General features: G+C 37.5%; 1 protein-coding gene across 1 annotated transcript in view; it reads right to left on the bottom strand.

The window, feature by feature from the left end:
• The window catches only part of flt1 (fms related receptor tyrosine kinase 1), a 129,420-nt gene extending 120,706 nt beyond the window's left edge, over window positions 1-8,714 (bottom strand). The window contains 1 exon segment of the mRNA XM_052026169.1: window positions 8,535-8,714. Coding sequence (XP_051882129.1) covers window positions 8,535-8,601 — 67 coding nt within the window. The 5' untranslated portion in view covers window positions 8,602-8,714.
• Window positions 8,715-19,251: the final 10,537 nt, after the last annotated feature.

Genomic DNA, 19,251 nt, shown 5'->3' with positions numbered 1-19,251 from the left:
CTTCTTTAACCTACCTACTGGAATACTCAATCTACAGCTTATCTTCTTGGCAAACCCTAGCCTCATCCTAAAACAGATATTCCCTTTATCCTGTCCATCCCTCCTCCACTTTCTCTGCAATTTAGAACTAATTTGTTTTCTCTCTACTATTTTTGTCAAAAGGTCTTTGACTTGAAATGTTAACTCTATTTTTCTTTCCGCAGTTGCTGCCTGACCTGCAGTGTTTCCAGCTTTTTCTGTTTCCAGCATCTGTAGTTTTTGATTTACATTCCCCCCACCATCCACCATCTCATTACAGAAGTTTATCATCCTCATTATCTCTAAATTAAAAATTAAATGAAACTATTTTTGACATTTTCATTATATATACTATGTTACTATAAGTTAACTGAAACAATATTCATCATGCATTTCATAAGAATGTGGAAAGTCCTAACAATTCAAAAACATGATTGTATAAATGGTAGTAAATTAAATTTGCTTCTGAACTTAAAGTTCAGTTATTAGAAAATCAAATACTCTAAATAAAAATAAAAAAAATGCAATTAATGTTTCCAAGTCAACTAATCACAGTGATCCATGTTTTGTTCATAAAATGTTGTATATTAAAAGACTAATGGCCTTAATGGAGCTGCTTTATAAGTTATAAACACTACATTCAAGCATAGAGAAAATATTTTTTTATGTGGGACCGTACAATTATACTTGAAATTATTTGAGTCATCATCAGTCCTAAAATAGCAAATTCTCAGCTACTGATTTGGGGCAACAAAATCTTTTAACCTCCAGGTACTGGACATTTCATTCAAAATTCTTAGAGAATAATCCATGCAAAAATACATTAACTATTTCACATAATTATAACACAAAATCACTGTTATCTGTTTGTTCTTGCTTTCCTCTGCAGACCCCATTTCTAAAACGAAGCATCTTTTCTGTATCACATGCAACAAGAGAATCAAAGCTACATGATTGCATAAATATATTTGTTGAAATCACTAATAAAGCCATTGGGGTGAATGTCTCCATTGTGGGTTGTATTCTGGTAGAATACATTAACCATTTTTGAAGCCACATGACATTCATGGAGTCAGAATCATTCAGCACAGAAACAGGCCCTTTGGCTCAAGTCCATGCTGATCATCAAATATTTATTTACTCTAATGCAATTTTATTCATGTTACATATACAGTGAAACCAGATTTCATAAGAGCTTTCTATGCACTTTATAAACTGGCCACTAGTTGTAATATTGCATCATCTACTCTTCCTCAGACCTGTTCCATCTGTCTGTGAAGAAATTCATCCTAGTGTCTATCCTTAACTTGCCTTTCCCAATCCTGAACTCTTCTTTTGCCACCTTGCTTTATATTGTCCAGTAGTTTCACACCATCTATGACTTCATGAACAGAAAGAATAGATTCCTTCTGTTATCCCACTTCAGCATTTTAACAGATAGCAAACTTTCTACATTCCATAAGAAACTAGATGTAGACTAACATGTTTGTGATTAAATATTTCAGAATTATGACTTAAGAATTTACAATAAAGGGAAAATTTACCATTATGATTAATTTGCTTGTGAAAATGTGTTGGACAGGAAGGCAATCCTATATATTTTGGTGTATTGTGACCTCCTACTTGTCAAATATATACATTTACAAGTAAAATGGTTAGGAAGAAAAGTTAGGATAATACTATGTGATCTTGAAGAGGTCAGAAAAAGATTCCAAGGGATTTGGAAAACTGGACAGGTAGGCGATTGGAGATCAAAATGCTGATGTCATTAGAGCAAGGTTATTGTGGATCTGCCTGGTCTATTAAATATCTAAGGACAACAAAATCTGTGTTCATCTACGTGTATGTTTTCTGAAGCCTCAATGGACATGATTGTGACAATGCATGAAGATTAGGAGTAGAACTGTCAATCCAACAGAATGATAATGAAGAAGATGGAAGAGTAGAGAGACATAAGAATATATAATTTGTTCAAAAGTGAATAAATAGGCAGGTAATGTCATTAAAAAGGGTAGTATTATTTTGTATTTTATAAACTGGTATGCAAGGTTAAAAAAGGGTTCATGACAAAAATGGCAGTAGTTAGAAGTTAGGATACAGTCTGCAGTTTTGAACATTCTATAATAGAAAGGACACTGAAGCTATAAAGATACCATATGATAGAACTAGTACATTAATATCAGGGGAAATATACTAAAGTTACTAAAAGAGACCTTTCCTATTGAAGCTGAGAAAGTAATGGAAAGATAAAAAGATTGCAAGATTTTAAACAATGAAGAATTAACAAGGGTGAATAGTGGGAGACTATTATCATCTGTTTGCTAAGTCAATAAAGAAATATCATCGATTTTAAACAGTTAATAACAGCAAGGACAGAAATTTTTCTGTCATACAGAAAATCTTTAAGCATATGAAATGTATTGATAAAAAGAATAGTTGTAGAAATCCCTAAGTGAAAAAAAGATAAATAACGAAATCAAAGAAAAGCATAAGAATATTGGAAATGGGGCTAGGCGGTTGGACAATTTTTGGATTGCATTAGTAAAAATAGCCAGGAAGTACTTAATGAGCCATGAAAATTAAAAGCAGAACTGCAGATGTTGGAAATCTGAAGCAAAAACAGAAAATGCTGGAAACACTCAGCAGGTCAGGCAGCACCTGTGATACGAGAAACAGAGTTAACATTTCAGGTCAAAATTAGGAAAGAGAGAAAACTATCCTGCTTCATTTTGAAGTTTTAAACCAAAACGTAAGTTATACTTTTAAAAGTTATACGTTAACTATTTTTATATAAAGCATTGAAAATTATAGGATTACATAGTTCTAGCTTTCATTATACTTGTAGGCATCAATTATAACATTGAAATTATATATTTTTTGTTTTCTTATGAACTAAACAAAGATACAACTGAGCAGCTTCTTTTCAACAATTTGTTATTTAAAATGACCCTGAATATGATGTTTCTCAACTGACAAGTTCTGGCGACCAGCAGTTTGAAAGCTTCCTAGAAGTCGACAGAGGGATCTTCAGTCTTCAATGAATCCAGCATTCCATCAGAGCGTTATCCTAGCAACAGTGGCCCCACTACATCAAATCATTTGTTGCTCCATAGTTAGCTCCAAATGATAAACCGACTATTCATTGTCTGATCATTTCAACTTCCTCCAACAAAAGCTGCTTCAATTTGTGTTGAAAGAACATTAACATGGCACTGATAAGAAATAGCAGTTTTTCAAAAAATATATATACTACCTCTTTTTTGGTGTTGGAAACCATGGAAAGAAGATTACTAATAGTCGCAGCTAGTGTTATTCAGCTTCAATGCGGAAATCATTCCCTATTGCAAGTCATTAAAACTTTTGATGTTGATTTCATTTTCTCTTAGTTTAACTATTACCCAATCACTTCCCCCAATGCAGAAAATGCACTGCAATCTGGAAAGCATTGCTATAACCCAATATCTAACAACCTAAGGACTGTAACATTTATAGTTGGGTTACCCATATATGTCACAAATTATATTTTTCCTATCTTACAGAAGCTAGCTCAAAATTATTGTGAGACAAAGCCATTTGTAAACAAAGAAGCAGAGTCATGTTATTTCTTTAATATAGAAACAACCAAACAGTGCTTTCAAAGCAATTTAGCTATTTTCTATTATTCCTTATAACACTAAAATAGTAGATTATCCAACTGCTCTTATTGTTGTGGGAAAAAATGTGCCAACATGGCACTACCTCATAAAACAGGATCAGATGGTGAAAGAAGCTACATTTATATAACACCTTTTCACATTTGCAGAGCCCCTGAACACACTTCTCAAACAATGGCTTACCTTCAAAAATAAAATCATTAAGTCATGTAATTATTTCCAATGAAGGGTCTTCAACTTGAAAAGTTAACTCCATTTTTCTTTCCACAGAAGCTGCCTGACTTGCTGAGTATTTCCAGCATTTTCTGTTTTTAATTGATGACTTATCTTTCATGTACAATCACTGATATTATGCAGGGAAACAAATTGTAAGCCTTGTTTATATCTTGTTACACATAAACACTACTTTAACTAAAGTGTTTCAGCAAACCATATATCCATTATGGAATATGTGAGGCAAACACATAACAATATAGAAAATCTTCTAAAAACATACACAGAATCTATTCCACATGTAGAAGCCAATCATGTGGAAATATTCAGTTGTCCACCTACTATACAAGTACAGAAATGGTCAAAATAATAAATAAGCTTGCTGAATAGTGCTCCTATTTCCAGCATTTCCTAAAGGGTTAAATCTTAATCCCTTTATTTTGACACATGTTTGTTAAAGGATCACTGCCTGAAAATACATTGCAATTTATCAACTTGTCTGTCACTAAGTGACCATTAGGAGCCTACCCTGTGGTGATCTACCTGAAATTGAGATTACTTATTTGTGATTCCAACATGAAGAAGTCTGAGGAAAACACAGAAATGCAAGAGCCACATAAAATAAATTCCAATATTACTTACCTTTTTCAATAATTTGCATGGACCTATGAACCCTTCACTTCTCAAGAAAACTTTTCAACATATGCCCAAACAATACAAGAGTCTTCTCTAAATTAAAATGGTGGGAAATACTAATACAGAAACTTAAAAGTCAATTGTCCACACAAACTATTAGGGAGGGTGGGTGGCTGACCATGTGAATTTTGTGCAAAAGTGCATTTCTGTAATTTAATCAGTCAGTTTTACTTAGTATTATCAGTACATGAATAAGAAATACAATTATTGTCAGTAATGCTCATGAACAGTTTAGATTTTTCTCCTTGTCACTAAAATTGAGACTATAGATTTGAAAAACTATTAAAGTGACAGATACTAGATTGAAGTGAATGTAAGTAAACTGAATTGGAAATGCACATCAGACAACAGTTCAAAATTGAGTAGTTCTAAGAATCTGGACAGGTAAATTCCTAATTATGCAATATCTTTTTGTTTTTGAATTTATATTGTAGTGTGTTTTAGACAACATAGATATAAAGAATATTTACTGTTGGCTTTCCCATCATTATGGGAGTTCGTTATAATTAAATAAGAATGGAATTAAATAATATTAAATATAATTACAGAATTTGCTGTGAAGCAAGGTGCCTGATCACATATCATAAATACTGACTTACCTTTAATAGGCAATCACTGATGTTACGTGGGCAAACATATTCAAATTCCAGGGCCTTTTTGTGAAACTGATTTTTTTGTCATTTGTTTTATTTTAAGTCAGATTAATTTGTTTTAATAGAAGACAAATGCAATTCCCTTTAACAAATCATGATGTGTTCAGAACTCTGACTGCTGAAACTTAAATAGCCATCAGCTTGTAATAAAGTTATCAATCATGCAGCAATGGCTTTGCCCAGTGGCCCTTCTGCATATATTTCAAGCCTCATTAGCCATTAACTCATGCATTGTTCCTTATATTGTCAAATATAAGTTCTGCTGTAATCATAAAGATGAAAAGCAGAAAAAAGATGTTTTTCTATCTTAATTATGCATAAATCTGATGGTTCACAGGTATGTATTCATTATCAACTGTGGTAACAAAAAGCTGGAAGTATTTAGAAGAATTACTAGTGCTCTCTCTTTCTCTGAATGTCCCTGTACCTTAGCTGGAAGCTGTGCAATAGAGTAAAATAAATCCTTCTGAACTCCAGAGGTGGTATAAAGGATAGTTCTAAGGTCTGAGACCAGAACAATCAGCAGTGAAAAGCAATGACATACATTGACACAATAGAAAGCCCTTTCATGATAATGTTCAGTGACCTCCAATTTAGAATAAATGTTAATAAGTTCCAACAAAATGTTGCAGTTTTATATCCTACAAAGCAAACAAAAACACAAAGTATTAGGTACTTGCACCCACACAGCTTTAATACTGTATCTTACATACAGTAAAATGCTGAAAAGAAGATAAAACTCTGGGTAAATATTAAGAATTTCAATTTTAAATTAGCTTATTTGTTGTTTGAGTTAGGTTCTTTTGTTTGGATTCACTTAGTTACTCCAATGGTAATCAAAATAAGGAAAAGCACATTTATTTTCTGTCGTGACTTCACTGATTAGTCACTCATTAATTTACCAAGTTTTCACTCTGGCTAATAAACAATACTTGCACTGCTTCAGAATGATGATTTTGGATCCACATTTCCTGGTTCCAAAGTAAACTTTCTTGCTTTGTTAAGATTCATTAATGCACTTAATGGTTGACATGCATTTGTACCAAAGGTGACTCAGAAATTACAAACTTGTTACTTGTATGTTGTCCAGACCCTCTGAAATGCTGCAAATCAATAAATAATGAATAGTTCTTATCAAAACTAGGGTTCCAAATTACAAAGGATAAAAATTGTCAAACTATTTGACCATTTCTACATGAAAGGTCTCAATACATTAAAAACCTACTGATCTGGAGGATAAACCTATCTCAAAATAAAAATGTTAGATACAAGAAGTCTAGTTTTCATCTTATATTAATTAACATGCTGTGTGGTTACAATTAAATTACAGGAAACAATGATTTTTTTTTAATGTACAATGCATAGTAGCCAATTAGCCTTCACTTCTGAACGTAGTTACTAAGCTACTTTTGCATTTTTGCTGACTAGTTACTAAAGAAAGCGAATTCACTCAGACCCCTTTGAGGCCTTTTCACACTGACTGCAACCAAGTTTAAATCATTGTCATACCTGTTTTAAAATACTTACCAAGCCTCTAAAGTAATCGTCTGCGAAATAGTTTAGAATACAGAACTACTTAGCTTGCATTTCATATGCGCACCAAAAAATGTTGAATGCCTTTGGATACCACTATTAGAAGTCATCTGCCACTATCAGTAAAGATGTATCTTTGATGTGGAAGATAAAACCTCCAACCGAGAGAAATGGACGCATGATGAAATTGTCTACCTTCATTGTTGGAACACGAATTTGTTACACATAGGAAATTACAAATTGAATTTGAATTATTCCTGACTTTGGAATTCGAGCCTGAGCAAAGAACTTATACCTTGTACTCTACCAACATATTACCCACATGCTTCTTTGAAATTACCACCCAATTAATACAACGTTCCATTTATTCTATTCTTTAACTGGTTTGTGTTAAATTATTTAACTCCGTTCTGCTTTATACAGTAGACGAAAACGTAAAAGTGGATTTAATCGATTTGGTAGATTTAGCATTCTAGTCCTAGGTTGGAAAAGATCACCCGAGTGAGGGTCATGGTATCGTGTTCGACTCTGTCGATTCCATAACTTATTGCAGTTTATTTGCTTAAGAATGTAAAAATTCACATCTTGTTGGTGAATCTTTAGAAATGATGAAGTTATTTTAGTACTAAATTAGTATTAAAACTAGCACATAAAATCGCCTTCTATTTTTGCCTTTATTAGAGAGCGATATTTAAATCGTAACTGCAACCATTTAAGATTGACCTGAAAAAGATGAGGCAATTGGTATTTTCCATTCGCTTACTGTTTTACTGCACCGATCTCTCTCGGAGCACCTGAACTGACACCGAACCCCAAACTGACCCAAGATGAACTGCGGTAGGTTGGGCTTAAAACGGCCCTGAGCTGTCATTGTGTACACTAAACTGTTGGAGATCCTGTCTTCGTGGCGCGGAGAAGGTAGTCGATTATCCACCCCACCCGCAGAACTACCAAACTGCTTCGTATTTCTCCGACAGATCATCCGCCCTCAGTTCCCATCACCTCTCCGTACGCTGGTCTGCGAATCTCATTTAAGGCTAATGGTGTTATAAACAAACCAGAAGCCACGCAAGGGTCGCGTTATTATGGGGCCTAATAGATTAGTTACGTTACGGGAAAAATGAGAAATAAGGAAACTGCCCACTAAGTCTAAAAGCGTATAGGAATATTTTTAGCACTTCCTGATTTGATTTCAAGTTTACAGTAGTGGACATATTTTGTCTTTGTTTTTATACCAGAAACATTAGATTTTGAAATTATAAACATAAAAATAGTTACCTTTTTATAATTTAAAAATGGTGCAGCCTATTGCGGGTTTCAGAAATTGGACTATTAATAAATCTGGCACGAATTATCTAACTACTAGAATGGACACCATCCATTCCTTCGCTGACGCATAGGACAGAAAGGACCTAACATTCGCAACACAAAGGCCTCCGACATATGTCTCCATTGTACAACACTGCCCTCTAACAACGAAGATCCACAACCAGACCCTGGAAACTATGGACCACTGAAATTCACCTTTGCCTTTCGGGCCATCTGAGAAAAAGTGTGAAGGGCATGACCTCAAATCCAGCACAAAGCTCACGGTCCACTGAGCAACAGTAATCCTCGCCCTCCTGTATGCTCGACAATTTAAAACATTGGCGATACCACCAACAATGTCTCTGCAAAATTCTTCAGATCCACTGGCAGGATAAACAAACCAAGATCAGCGGGCGCACCTCGGCCAACATCCCAGGTCTGAGGCCTCAATTGCACTCACCCAGCTCCAGCGGGCAGGGCACGTTGTTCGCATGCCTGATACTCGACTCTTGAAACAGACATTCCATTCTGATCGGTGGCGGCAAAAACAAAGCAAAACAAACCCAGGTGGCAGAGCAAAAGATTTAAAGGGATTCTCGCCATCCTCGCCGACTGACGAGAATCTCTGACCCATAACTGCTTTCAGTGAAAAAAACATTCAGGGTGTCATTGAGAACTTAGAGACCGTTGACCGGGAGCCCAGCATATAAATGGCAGAAGGAGCTTACCACATCCCAATTTTACCCACCCATCCTGTCAAGCAGCTCATGTGAGACCTGAGGCAATGTGCGGGTCGCTCACTGGCCTCATCAGCCAGTTCAGAATCCATCAGATCCCCGTGAAAACGAAAGTAGCCCGCGGTGTTCCCAAAAAGATAGAAGAACGTATTTTACGTACGATTTCACAAGATGGTGTTTACTATTGACAAACAAAAAAAACAGCCAGAAGGAAATCTGAATGGTACTGCCTCTGATGAGATCGCAAATCACCCCACGAGTTTCAAATTCCGGACTAGAAATCAGAGTTAATGCTGAGAAGTGACAATACAATAGATTTGAAGAAACTTCGGAATATCCACAAGTGAATTCCGGGAACAGCAATTATACAGATACCACAGAAAGCGACCTACATTTCACAATATCCCGTTCCGAAATCCTGAAAAATACCGAGTTCCATAAACACTGCACTCTGAAATCACTTTCAAAATCATACATACTGTCCACTTAACGGTGAAGCTCCATAGCAACTACCGGCATTCAGAAATAACTGAACTGAGGACAAAGTCGAAAGAGGCGTGGAATTTGTCTAGTTTCGCACATCCTCACTCAGAAAAGGCGGCGTATTTCAAGAATTCAGAACGGATTGAGCGAAATGTAGTTTGCCACCGTGATCACTACATAATTATACTCTAATCGCCACTTCGAAACGATTCCTAATCATAAATGAACTTCTGTCCTAAGAAAAACCTTCCAGCCCGCCCCCCCAGTAGCCCCCCACTCCTGCTCTTAAAGTGTTTAGAACATGTTCCAGCATCACGCTGCTGTCGCTGATCAATGTATTAGTGGGACTATTTTTAAGATTAAAAGGAGTCTTGTCCCCGGCAATTACAGTAAAAATACATGTCTGCAATAAATAAACAGTTTGTTAAAAATTAGCTAAAATCCAGAATGAAAAGTTAATTAGTAATACATATTTTATCCACTGGAATGTTAAGTTTTCCTTCCTCTTAGATATTGCAATTCTCGTGATTTCTAAAAGATGAAAGCATTACTTACGCGCTGTAACTATATTTCCAATTTGACTATAAAGTACAATCGATATTAAAACATAAGACATCTTGAAGTGAAATAAGTGCCTTGCAGCGCAATTTCCAAGCTGAAGGTTTTCTTTAATGAAGATGGCTTTCCCCCCAAAAGGTATTTATCGGTCCTCTATATCAGCACGTTGAAGGTCCGATGTGTAACAGCCGCGGTATGGTGTGATCTAGATGCCCAATGCGAACATGCCAGGACTATTCTAAAACTCTGCTCCTCAGTTAGTTGGCTCTGTCTTGTCGGAACAATCTGCAGAAACAACTACGGATTAATAGCAAATCTGAAGATGTAAAAGGTATCCAATGCGAAAAATTAAGATCGCCGACACTCTGGAAAAACTGCTCCCTGATCGGCATCATGTGCTTATATACCCTTCCTCCGGGCTCGCTGCGGAAACGTTCCACCCTGGTGACGTCGAGGGAACGAATCTTGGCAGGTTCACTGTCGCTTTGCGTAGTGCCATTTTACACATTCTTCTCAATATATTGATTCCCGATTAGACAGAGATCCGGCATACATACCAAACTGTGCAGAGCTTTCAATTATTCCAAAGATACTCATCGATTACAGGGCAGTTTCATTCACCGCTACCGCATGCCAACACCAAGATAAAGTGGTACTTAAATGTTAGCTTAAAATAGTTAAAATACAATCATTTGAGAAATACTATTGAAGTACGTTTGTTTTACTTGGCTACAGTTCCGTAAAGTGGAGGCGAAACAACTGTAAGACGATCTAAAATCTTCTATGTTGTAAGGAAATATTAAATATATTAAAATATAATATGAGGTACTTTGAATTCTACATCGCGATATACGTTATGCTGGAAATATATTCTAACTCGTTATGGGTGGGTAATGGACACGTTGCCTTGCGTGTTTCCTTGTGTTTTGATTTTTTTTTACTCTTAAGTTTTGCCATTCTCACGGTTGGCAGGAAGGAAACCACCTTACTTGCGTGTTGAGGAACATTTAAACATTAGAAAAATGGGATGGGAGGTGTTTGAGGAAGTTACTGAGAATACCGGAGATCGAAACCAAGTCATCAAACGGTGAAACAGATTTGTTGTCTATTCTGGCCAAGTGAATAGAGCATTTTATCTCCATAATTAGCCTTATTGCTTTTTAGTGTTTCTGTCGATGCAACGTTCAACAGAAAAAGACATTTTTAACAAGTGTCTACGCATAAAGCTGTACATTTGTTGAAATATCGTTTACTGTGTGCTACTGAAATGATGCGCGCCCAGAATCTTCATCGGAAATTGAAGGTTCCCTATTTTTTGTGTGGAACCTGGGACGGCGTTGTTAATTCAATACTAAGCATGTTTGCAGAACTAGAGCCATTGTTCTAAATTGGGGTTAAGAGATATGGTTGACACAGCTCCTGATCGGAAGTTCTGGTATTTCTGTTACCAATCGAAGTTTAATGTGGTACATAAGTAGCCTATTACTTGAAAGAAAGATATCATGCATTTGTAAACAGTGCAAAAGCAAATTTAAAAAAAACTTCAGATGCTGAAAATCTGAAATGATGGAAACACTCAGCAGGTCAAATCGAATATTTTACCATTCTACAGCAGGTCCTGGAAAAATAGTGGCCTCACACCCCCTGAAAACCCATTGAGGCTGGTCAGTTGAAAATTTCATAATAGATCATGAGTTTTTTGTTTGTATTAATGAATGTGGAACCAAAGTGAATAAATGCAGCTAAAAGCATTGTTTTAATTGAATATTTTTGTAATCACAATTCTGGTTAATTCAACCTGATTTGCATGTGAAATTAAAGTAGTAATACAGTGATTTCATCTATAAATTAGAAAAAAAACGTTCTAAATTCCTGCTGTCTGCCACAGAGTCACCACAAGAATCCTCCTCAATGATCTCCTCCCAGCAGCTGAAGAGCTCCTCCCACAGTTCTAATACAGTTTCCATTCATGGAGATGTACAAAGGATATGATGATCTTCACTCTATGACAAATCCAAGAAAAAATGTAGGGAGCAGCACCAGGCACTGTCCATGGCCTATACCAATCTCTGAAAAGCCTTTGACTTCATCAATAAAGAGGGATTATAGAGAATCCTTCTCAAATTTGGCAGTCTTCAGAAATTGATCACTATTCTACATGATCTTGACCAATCCACCCACCAAAGTCCCGTTGCACCAATCCTCCTCTCAAATTCCCTCATTGCAATACTGCACCTTACCTCCAAAAAACTTTCCACTAGAGTGAGTTCATCTACAAGATAATCAGGAAACTTCAACCTTCATTGCCTCCACTCTAGATCCAAGATCACCCAACCACAGTCATCAAATTACTGTATGCAAACAATGCTTGCATGTATGCACATTTAGAGATCAGAAGCTCCACCCTCGTTACCTCTACCAACATCGTCCCACTGCATAATACCACACCCTGACAATCTAAAATCACAGTGAGATCTTGAAAAAAAACGGATCACTTTCCACATCTCAGAGCCATCTCTCACTGAAGTCAAACATTGATAATGATATTCAATGTGACTTTGTGTGTCAAGACAGCCTTCAGCAACTGAGGAAAAGGGTGTTGGAAGGCTGACCGAAACATCAAATATAGCACCAAGGTGTGCTCCCTGCCCTCCTGTATGCTTCAGAGACGAGGACAGCCTAAGCAGGTAACACAAAGCACTGGTAAAGTACCACCATCACTATCTCTGCAAAATCCTCCAAATCCTTTGGTAGGATTGGTGTTATAAGAACATAAGAAATAGGAGCAGGAGTACAGCATCTAATCCATCAGGTCTGCTCAGCCATTCAATAAGATCATGGTTCATCTGGCCACGGACTCAGATCCACCTACCTGCCTTTTCCCTGTAACTTTTAATTCCCCTACTATGCAAAAATCTATCTAACTGTGTCTTAAATATATTTAATGAGGTAGCATCTACTGTTTCCCTGGGCAGAGAATTCCACAGATTCACTACTCTCAGGGAAAAGCAGTTTCTCCTCATCTCCGTCCTAAATATTTTCCCCCAAATCTTGAGGCTATGTCCCCTCATTCTAGTCTTACCTACCAGTGGAAACAACCTTCCTGCCTCTATCTCCTTCATAATTTTATATGTTTCTATAAGATCCCCTCTCATTCTTCGGAATTCCAGCAAGTATAGACCCAGGCAAATCAATCTCTCCTCATAGGCTAACTCCCTCATCTCCAGAATCAACCTGGTGAACCTCCTTTGCACTGCCTCCAAAGCCAGTATATCTTTCTTCAAGTAAGGGGACCAGAACTGCAGCAGTACTCCAGGTGCAGCCTCACCAGTACCCCATACAGTTGCATCATATCCTGCTCTTAAATTCAATCCCTCTAGCAATGGCCAACATTCCATTTGCTTTCTTGATAACCTGTTGCACCTGTAAAACAACCTTTTGCGATTCATGCACAAGCACTCCTAAGTCCCTCTGCACAATAGCATGTTGCAATCTTTCACCATTTAAATAATAATCTAATCTTCTATTTTTCCTTCCAAAATGGATGACCTCACATTTACCAACATTATACTCCATCTGCCAGACCCTTGCCCATTTACTTAACCTATCTACATCTCTCTGCAGACTCTCCACATCCAATGCACAATTTGCTTTTCCACTCAATTTAGTGTCATCAGCAAACTTAGATACGCTACATTCAGTCCCCTCCTCCAAATCGTTAATGTATATCATGAACAGTTGCGGGCTCAGCACCGACCCCTGCAGCACCCCACTCACCACAGATTGCCAAACAAAGAAATACCCGTTTATCCCAACTCTCTGCCTTCTATTGGTTAACCAATTCTCTATCCATGCTAATACATAACCTCCAACTCCGTGCACCCTTATCTTATGGATAAGACTTTTATGCAGCACCTTATCGAATGCCTTCTGGAAATCCAACATCCACCTGTTCCTCTCTATCCACTGCACTCATTATATTCTCGAAGAGCTCCAGTAAGTTTGTCAAACAGGACCTGCCCTTCCTGAATTCATGCTGTGTCTGCCTGATGGAATCACTTCTCTCCAGATGTCTTGCCTTTTCTTCCTTAATGATAGCTTCAAGCATTTTCCTGACTACAGACGTTAAGCTGACTAGCCTATAGTTACCTGCCTTTTGCCTACATCTTTTTTTAAACAGTGGCATGACATTCACTGTCTACCAATCCGCCAGGACCTGCCCAGAGTCCAGAGAATTTTGGTAAATTATCACAAGTGCCTCTACTATAACTTTTGCCATTTCTTTCAGTACCCAGAGATGCATCCCATCAGGACCAGGGGACTTGTCTACCTTTCGTCCGCTAGTTTGTTCATCACTACTTTAGTGACAGCGATTGTATCGAGGTCCTCATCCCCCATCGCACCTATAACATCTCTCTTTGGCATGTTGGACGTGTCCTCCACCGTGAAGATCAACACAAAAGAGTCATTCAAGGCTTCGGCCATTTCCACATTACCCAATATTAATTCCCCCTTCTCATCTTCCAAGGGACCTACATTCACTTTAGCCATCCCTTTTCACTTTATATAATTATATAAACTTTTATTATCTGTTTTTATATTTTGTGCTAGTTTACATTCATAATCTATCTTCCCTTTCCTTATTGCTTCCTTAGTGGCTCTTTGTTGCTTTTTAAAGTTTTCCAAATCTTTCAGTTTCCCACTAGTCTTGGCAACTTTGTATGCATGAGCTTTTAGCTTGATGCCTTCTTTTATTTCCTTAGTTATCCATGGCTGACTCTCCCCACCCTTACTGTCCTTGCTTTTAACTGGAATATACTTTTGTTGAGCACTGAGAAAAATCTCTTTGGAAGTCTTCCACTGTTCCTCAACTGTCCCACCATATAGCCTGTGTTTCCAGTCTATTCTAGCCAATTCCTTCCTCATCCCATTGTGGTCTCCCTTGTTTAGGCATAATACACTGGTTTTAGATTGAACTATTGCACCCTCCATTTGTATGAGAAACTCAATCATGCTGTGATCACTCTTTTCAAGAGGATCCTTAACTACAAGATTGTTAATTTTACCAGATCTAAGATAGCATTTTCCCTTGTAGGTTCACTGACATGCTGTTCAAGAAAACTATCACGGATGCATTCTATGAAGTCCTCCTGAAGACTGCCTCGACCAACCTGATTTGCCCAAACTATGTGGAAGTTAAAGTCCCCCATGACAACTGCTGTTCCATTCTTACATGCATCAAGCATTTCTTGGTTTATTGCCTCCCAGGTCAACATCCCCAGCAGAGGTTCTGATCATACTCAGCCAGCTTCAGTGCGAAGGCCACATCATCCACATGCCTGATACCAGACTTCAACAACATGCACTCTACTCTGAGCTCCATCACAGGCAAAGATTTAGAGGACAGAGAGAATGCTTCAAGAATATCCTTAAAGTCTCCTTGAAAAATGTAGTATCCTCCCAATTTATGGGAATACCTAGTTTCTGGCCATTCAAATCAGGAAGACACAGAGCAGCTTAAATCTCACAGATTCCATCCTGAAACAACAGGAAGAGCACAAACTTTCTTAACTATAATTTCACCTGTCCTCAAGCATCATCTAGCCCACCTGTGGTAGAGTCTGCAAACCTCACAGACTCTTCAGCCATCTCAGCACCTACAGAACTGAATGGAAGCAAGTCATTCTTAACCCTAAGGGACTATGAAGAAGAATATCAGGTTGGTAAGATTGTTCCCATTGACTGCAATTATGTGCTTTGCTAGAACTTGATGTAAGAAAACTGGAAAATTACTCCACAATAAAACTTTATTGCATAAGGTTCCGATGAGCTGAACTTGAACCTCTTGCTGTATTTCCATTTTTCCTATATTTTACAGATGACAGCTATGCAGATGTGTGGTCATATAGCATGCAATTGGGATGGATTGCAACTTGAATTAAGCATGATCTTGGGAATCATTTCAGTGTCAGAATTGGTGAGTGAAGTGTGGATGGAAACTGCAAATTGAATAATGTACAACTTGAATGAAGTGTGAAACCTGGAAATATGGTTAGTGGGGGAATTCAGTGTAGAGAGGAAATGAGACACCATTCAGTGATTCAAACAGACTTACCTGAGTGTAGCAGCAGCAAGAAGCAAGATTGTAATGTTGAGAACAAAAGGAACAAAGAATGACATCGGTTGTCAACAGGAAGCTTATTGATTGTATCACAGCTGTTTTTTTCCTGCTTGTTGGATTTTTAGATCTTATTTTAGTAAAAAGAGGCATGGCAGGACTCCTTAATCCAATTGAACGAATATCCTATGCCTTGTGGGATATCCAGGATACTTCCCGCTTCCTGGACAATCACCTATTCAGGAAATATCATCAAATGGAAGAGCTCAAGATCTGGATTTAAGCAAGAGGATTGGATTGAAAATTGAATCAGTGGAAGAAAGGAAAGGGTGATTATCAATGTGAGTGTTAGTGACTAGCTGTGGTCCTGCAGGACTCAGTCAACATCAGGTCCATTGCTTTTCATTTACTTGTGACTTGAGCTTAAACATAGGGGCAGCGATTCTGAAGTATGCTGATGAGACAAGCCTGGCCATATCATTGATGGTAAGGAAGAAACTTCTATGCTGCAGGAAAGTATCAATGGACTGGGATAAATGTAGGCAATGGAACTTAATCTGGAAAAAACAGGGGGCGGCCAAGAAATACAAAGGAACACATGATACATATAATGAAATTCATTATATGTATGTTTCATTACATGAAACTGAATAAGGGCATTTAGTAGCACCTGCCCTGATGGAGGAAGATGCATTGGGTGAACTGAACTCAGTGGGAGGGAATCTTTCATGGCTACTAAATTGAAGCAATTAATTTTGGTTTCTAGGATTTGTGTCTCCAAGCTGTGCAAAGGGCATGTACTTAACATATAGCACCAGCATCATTAAGATTTTCCATTTTGGTTGGAAATGTGGCTTTCAACGAAAAGGTTGGTATCCTATACATTTTTTAAAAATCTTTATCTGTCCTGCTAAATTTACATCCGACTCCTCGGGTGAACATTTGCAGATTAACAATACAAATTTAGTGATCATCTGCAACAAAAAAAGTCACCAAAAAATTCCAGAACACTGTAAATGCTTTTTGCACCATTTCTATATTTTTTTCCATAGGTCTTCCACGAAGTTACAGTGGAATATCAGGATAACACCCTGAGAAATTCATCACAAAATTTTTTTTGCAAATATTTCGAACATTAACTGTATAATAAATATACACGATAGTTTTACCTGATTTTTTTCCTTGACCATTTTTCCCCTCAACCCCTTCAATGGGCAGTAAAAAAAGATCTCCATACATCCAATACGCAAATATATAAAATGGTATGTTTAGCTCTTAATGCTATAACCACACAGCAGAAAGTGCAATGGATTGTGCACGAGTGATTCCCTTTTAATAGCTCCGTGTGTCTGAACACTTTGCTGGTCCTCCAAGATGCAGTTAAATCCTACACCTTTGATGAAGTTTTTGATCATTTGTCCTAAAGTTATCTTCTTTGGCATGGTGTCAATTTTTGACTGATTATTCTCTTCTATATCTCCTTAGGCTACTTTACCATGTTGAAGTGCTGTACAAATGCATGTAACAGAAAGTTGGCAGCACTGGGAGGCCAGAGTCTGTGTCGGACCTAAGCAAGAGCAATCGAACAAATCCCACTATTCTGTCTTTTCACCATAGCCTTGAAACATTTTTCCTTTCAAGTACTTGTCTGGACTAATTTGAAGTCAACGACTGAATTTGCCTCCTCCACTGCACTAGCCGTAAATCCAGGATCTAACCACTTAATAATTTCTCCTTAAGTTATTTTTAATGCTGCTACAAATAAGTTTTTCATTGCACCTTTTATATATGTACTTGTGCATATGACAATGAACTCTACTTTGACTTTAATCCTCTGTGTCCCGTAACTCTTAATCCTTTTGCTAATGGGAACAGTTTCTTTCCATCTAGTCTGTCTAGACCCAACATGGCTTTAATTACCTTGATCAGATGCCCCCTCAACTGCCTCCATTCCAAGCAAAACAATCCCTGCTATTCCTATTTTTCTACATAACTGAAGCTCCTCATCCCTGGAATCATTCTAATAAATATCTCCTGCACCCTCTCAAAGGCCTTCACATCTTACCCAAGGTGTGACATCTGGAACTGAACACAATACACCAATTAATACCGTACAAGTGTTTTACAAAGGCACATCATGAATTTCTTGCTCTTGTACTCCATGCCTCAATTTATAAACCCAGTATCTCATATGCTTTTTCACCAGATTCTCAACCTGCTTCTACACTTTCAATCATTTGTGCACATATACTCAAATTTCTCTGTTCCTATATCCTTTTTACAACTTATATCACCTATCCTCATCCTTCCTACCTAAGTGTTAAACTTTTTGCATTTTTCTGTGTTACATTGCATCAGCCATGTGCCCACCCATTTCACCAGCTTGCCTATACATGGTTCACTGCACTTCAAAGTTTTCTATCAACTGCAGGTTTGGAAATTGTGCCATGTATACCCAAGTCTAAGCCATTAATATACACTAAGGAAAGCACTGGTTCTGGCACTGAAACCTGAGCACTTCACTCCATTTTGAAAAACTACTGTTTACTACTATGCTATGTTTACTGCTTGTTAACCAATTTTCTATTTATGCTTTTAATGCCCCTTTTATTCTGTGGGATCCAATCCTGCGCTGAGCCCATTATCCAATACTTTATCAAATGCGCTTCGAAAGACTTCATGCATGATGTAAATTGCATTGCTCTCACCAATACTCAGTTAATCAAACCATATTGGACTAATTAAATATATTAGTTTTAATACATCTTTGCTCGTCTTCCACAATCAATCCACACTTCTCCAAGTGACTGTCATCGCTAATTATTGTTTTTCAAAGTTTCCCCACCACTGAGGTTAAACTGACTGACCTGTCGTTACTGTAAATCCTTACAGACTTTTTTGAATAGAGTATAACATTTGTTGTGCTCCATATCTCAGGCACCACCCTTGCATCTGCTAATATTTGGAAAATTATGGTTAACACCCTCATATTTCCACCCTTGTTTCCCTTAACAATCCAAGATCTAGACCAGATGATTTATCCCCCTTAAGGTAAGATAAGATTTCTTTATTAGTCACATGTACGTCAAAACACACAGTGAAATGCATCTTTTGTGTAGAATGTTCTGGGGGCAGCCCGCAAGTGTCGCCATGCTTCTGGCACCAACATAGTATGCCCACAACTTCCTAACCCGTAAGTCTTTGGAATGTGGGAGGAAAACCGGAGCACCCAGAGGAAACCTATGCAGACACGGGGAGAACGTACAAACTCCTTACAAACA

The sequence above is a fragment of the Pristis pectinata genome, chromosome 11, assembly GCF_009764475.1.
Source record: "Pristis pectinata isolate sPriPec2 chromosome 11, sPriPec2.1.pri, whole genome shotgun sequence".
NCBI classification, from domain to species: domain Eukaryota; kingdom Metazoa; phylum Chordata; class Chondrichthyes; order Rhinopristiformes; family Pristidae; genus Pristis; species Pristis pectinata.
The sequence above is the reverse complement of the archived record's forward strand: the minus strand, read 5'-3'. Positions and strand labels throughout refer to the sequence as shown.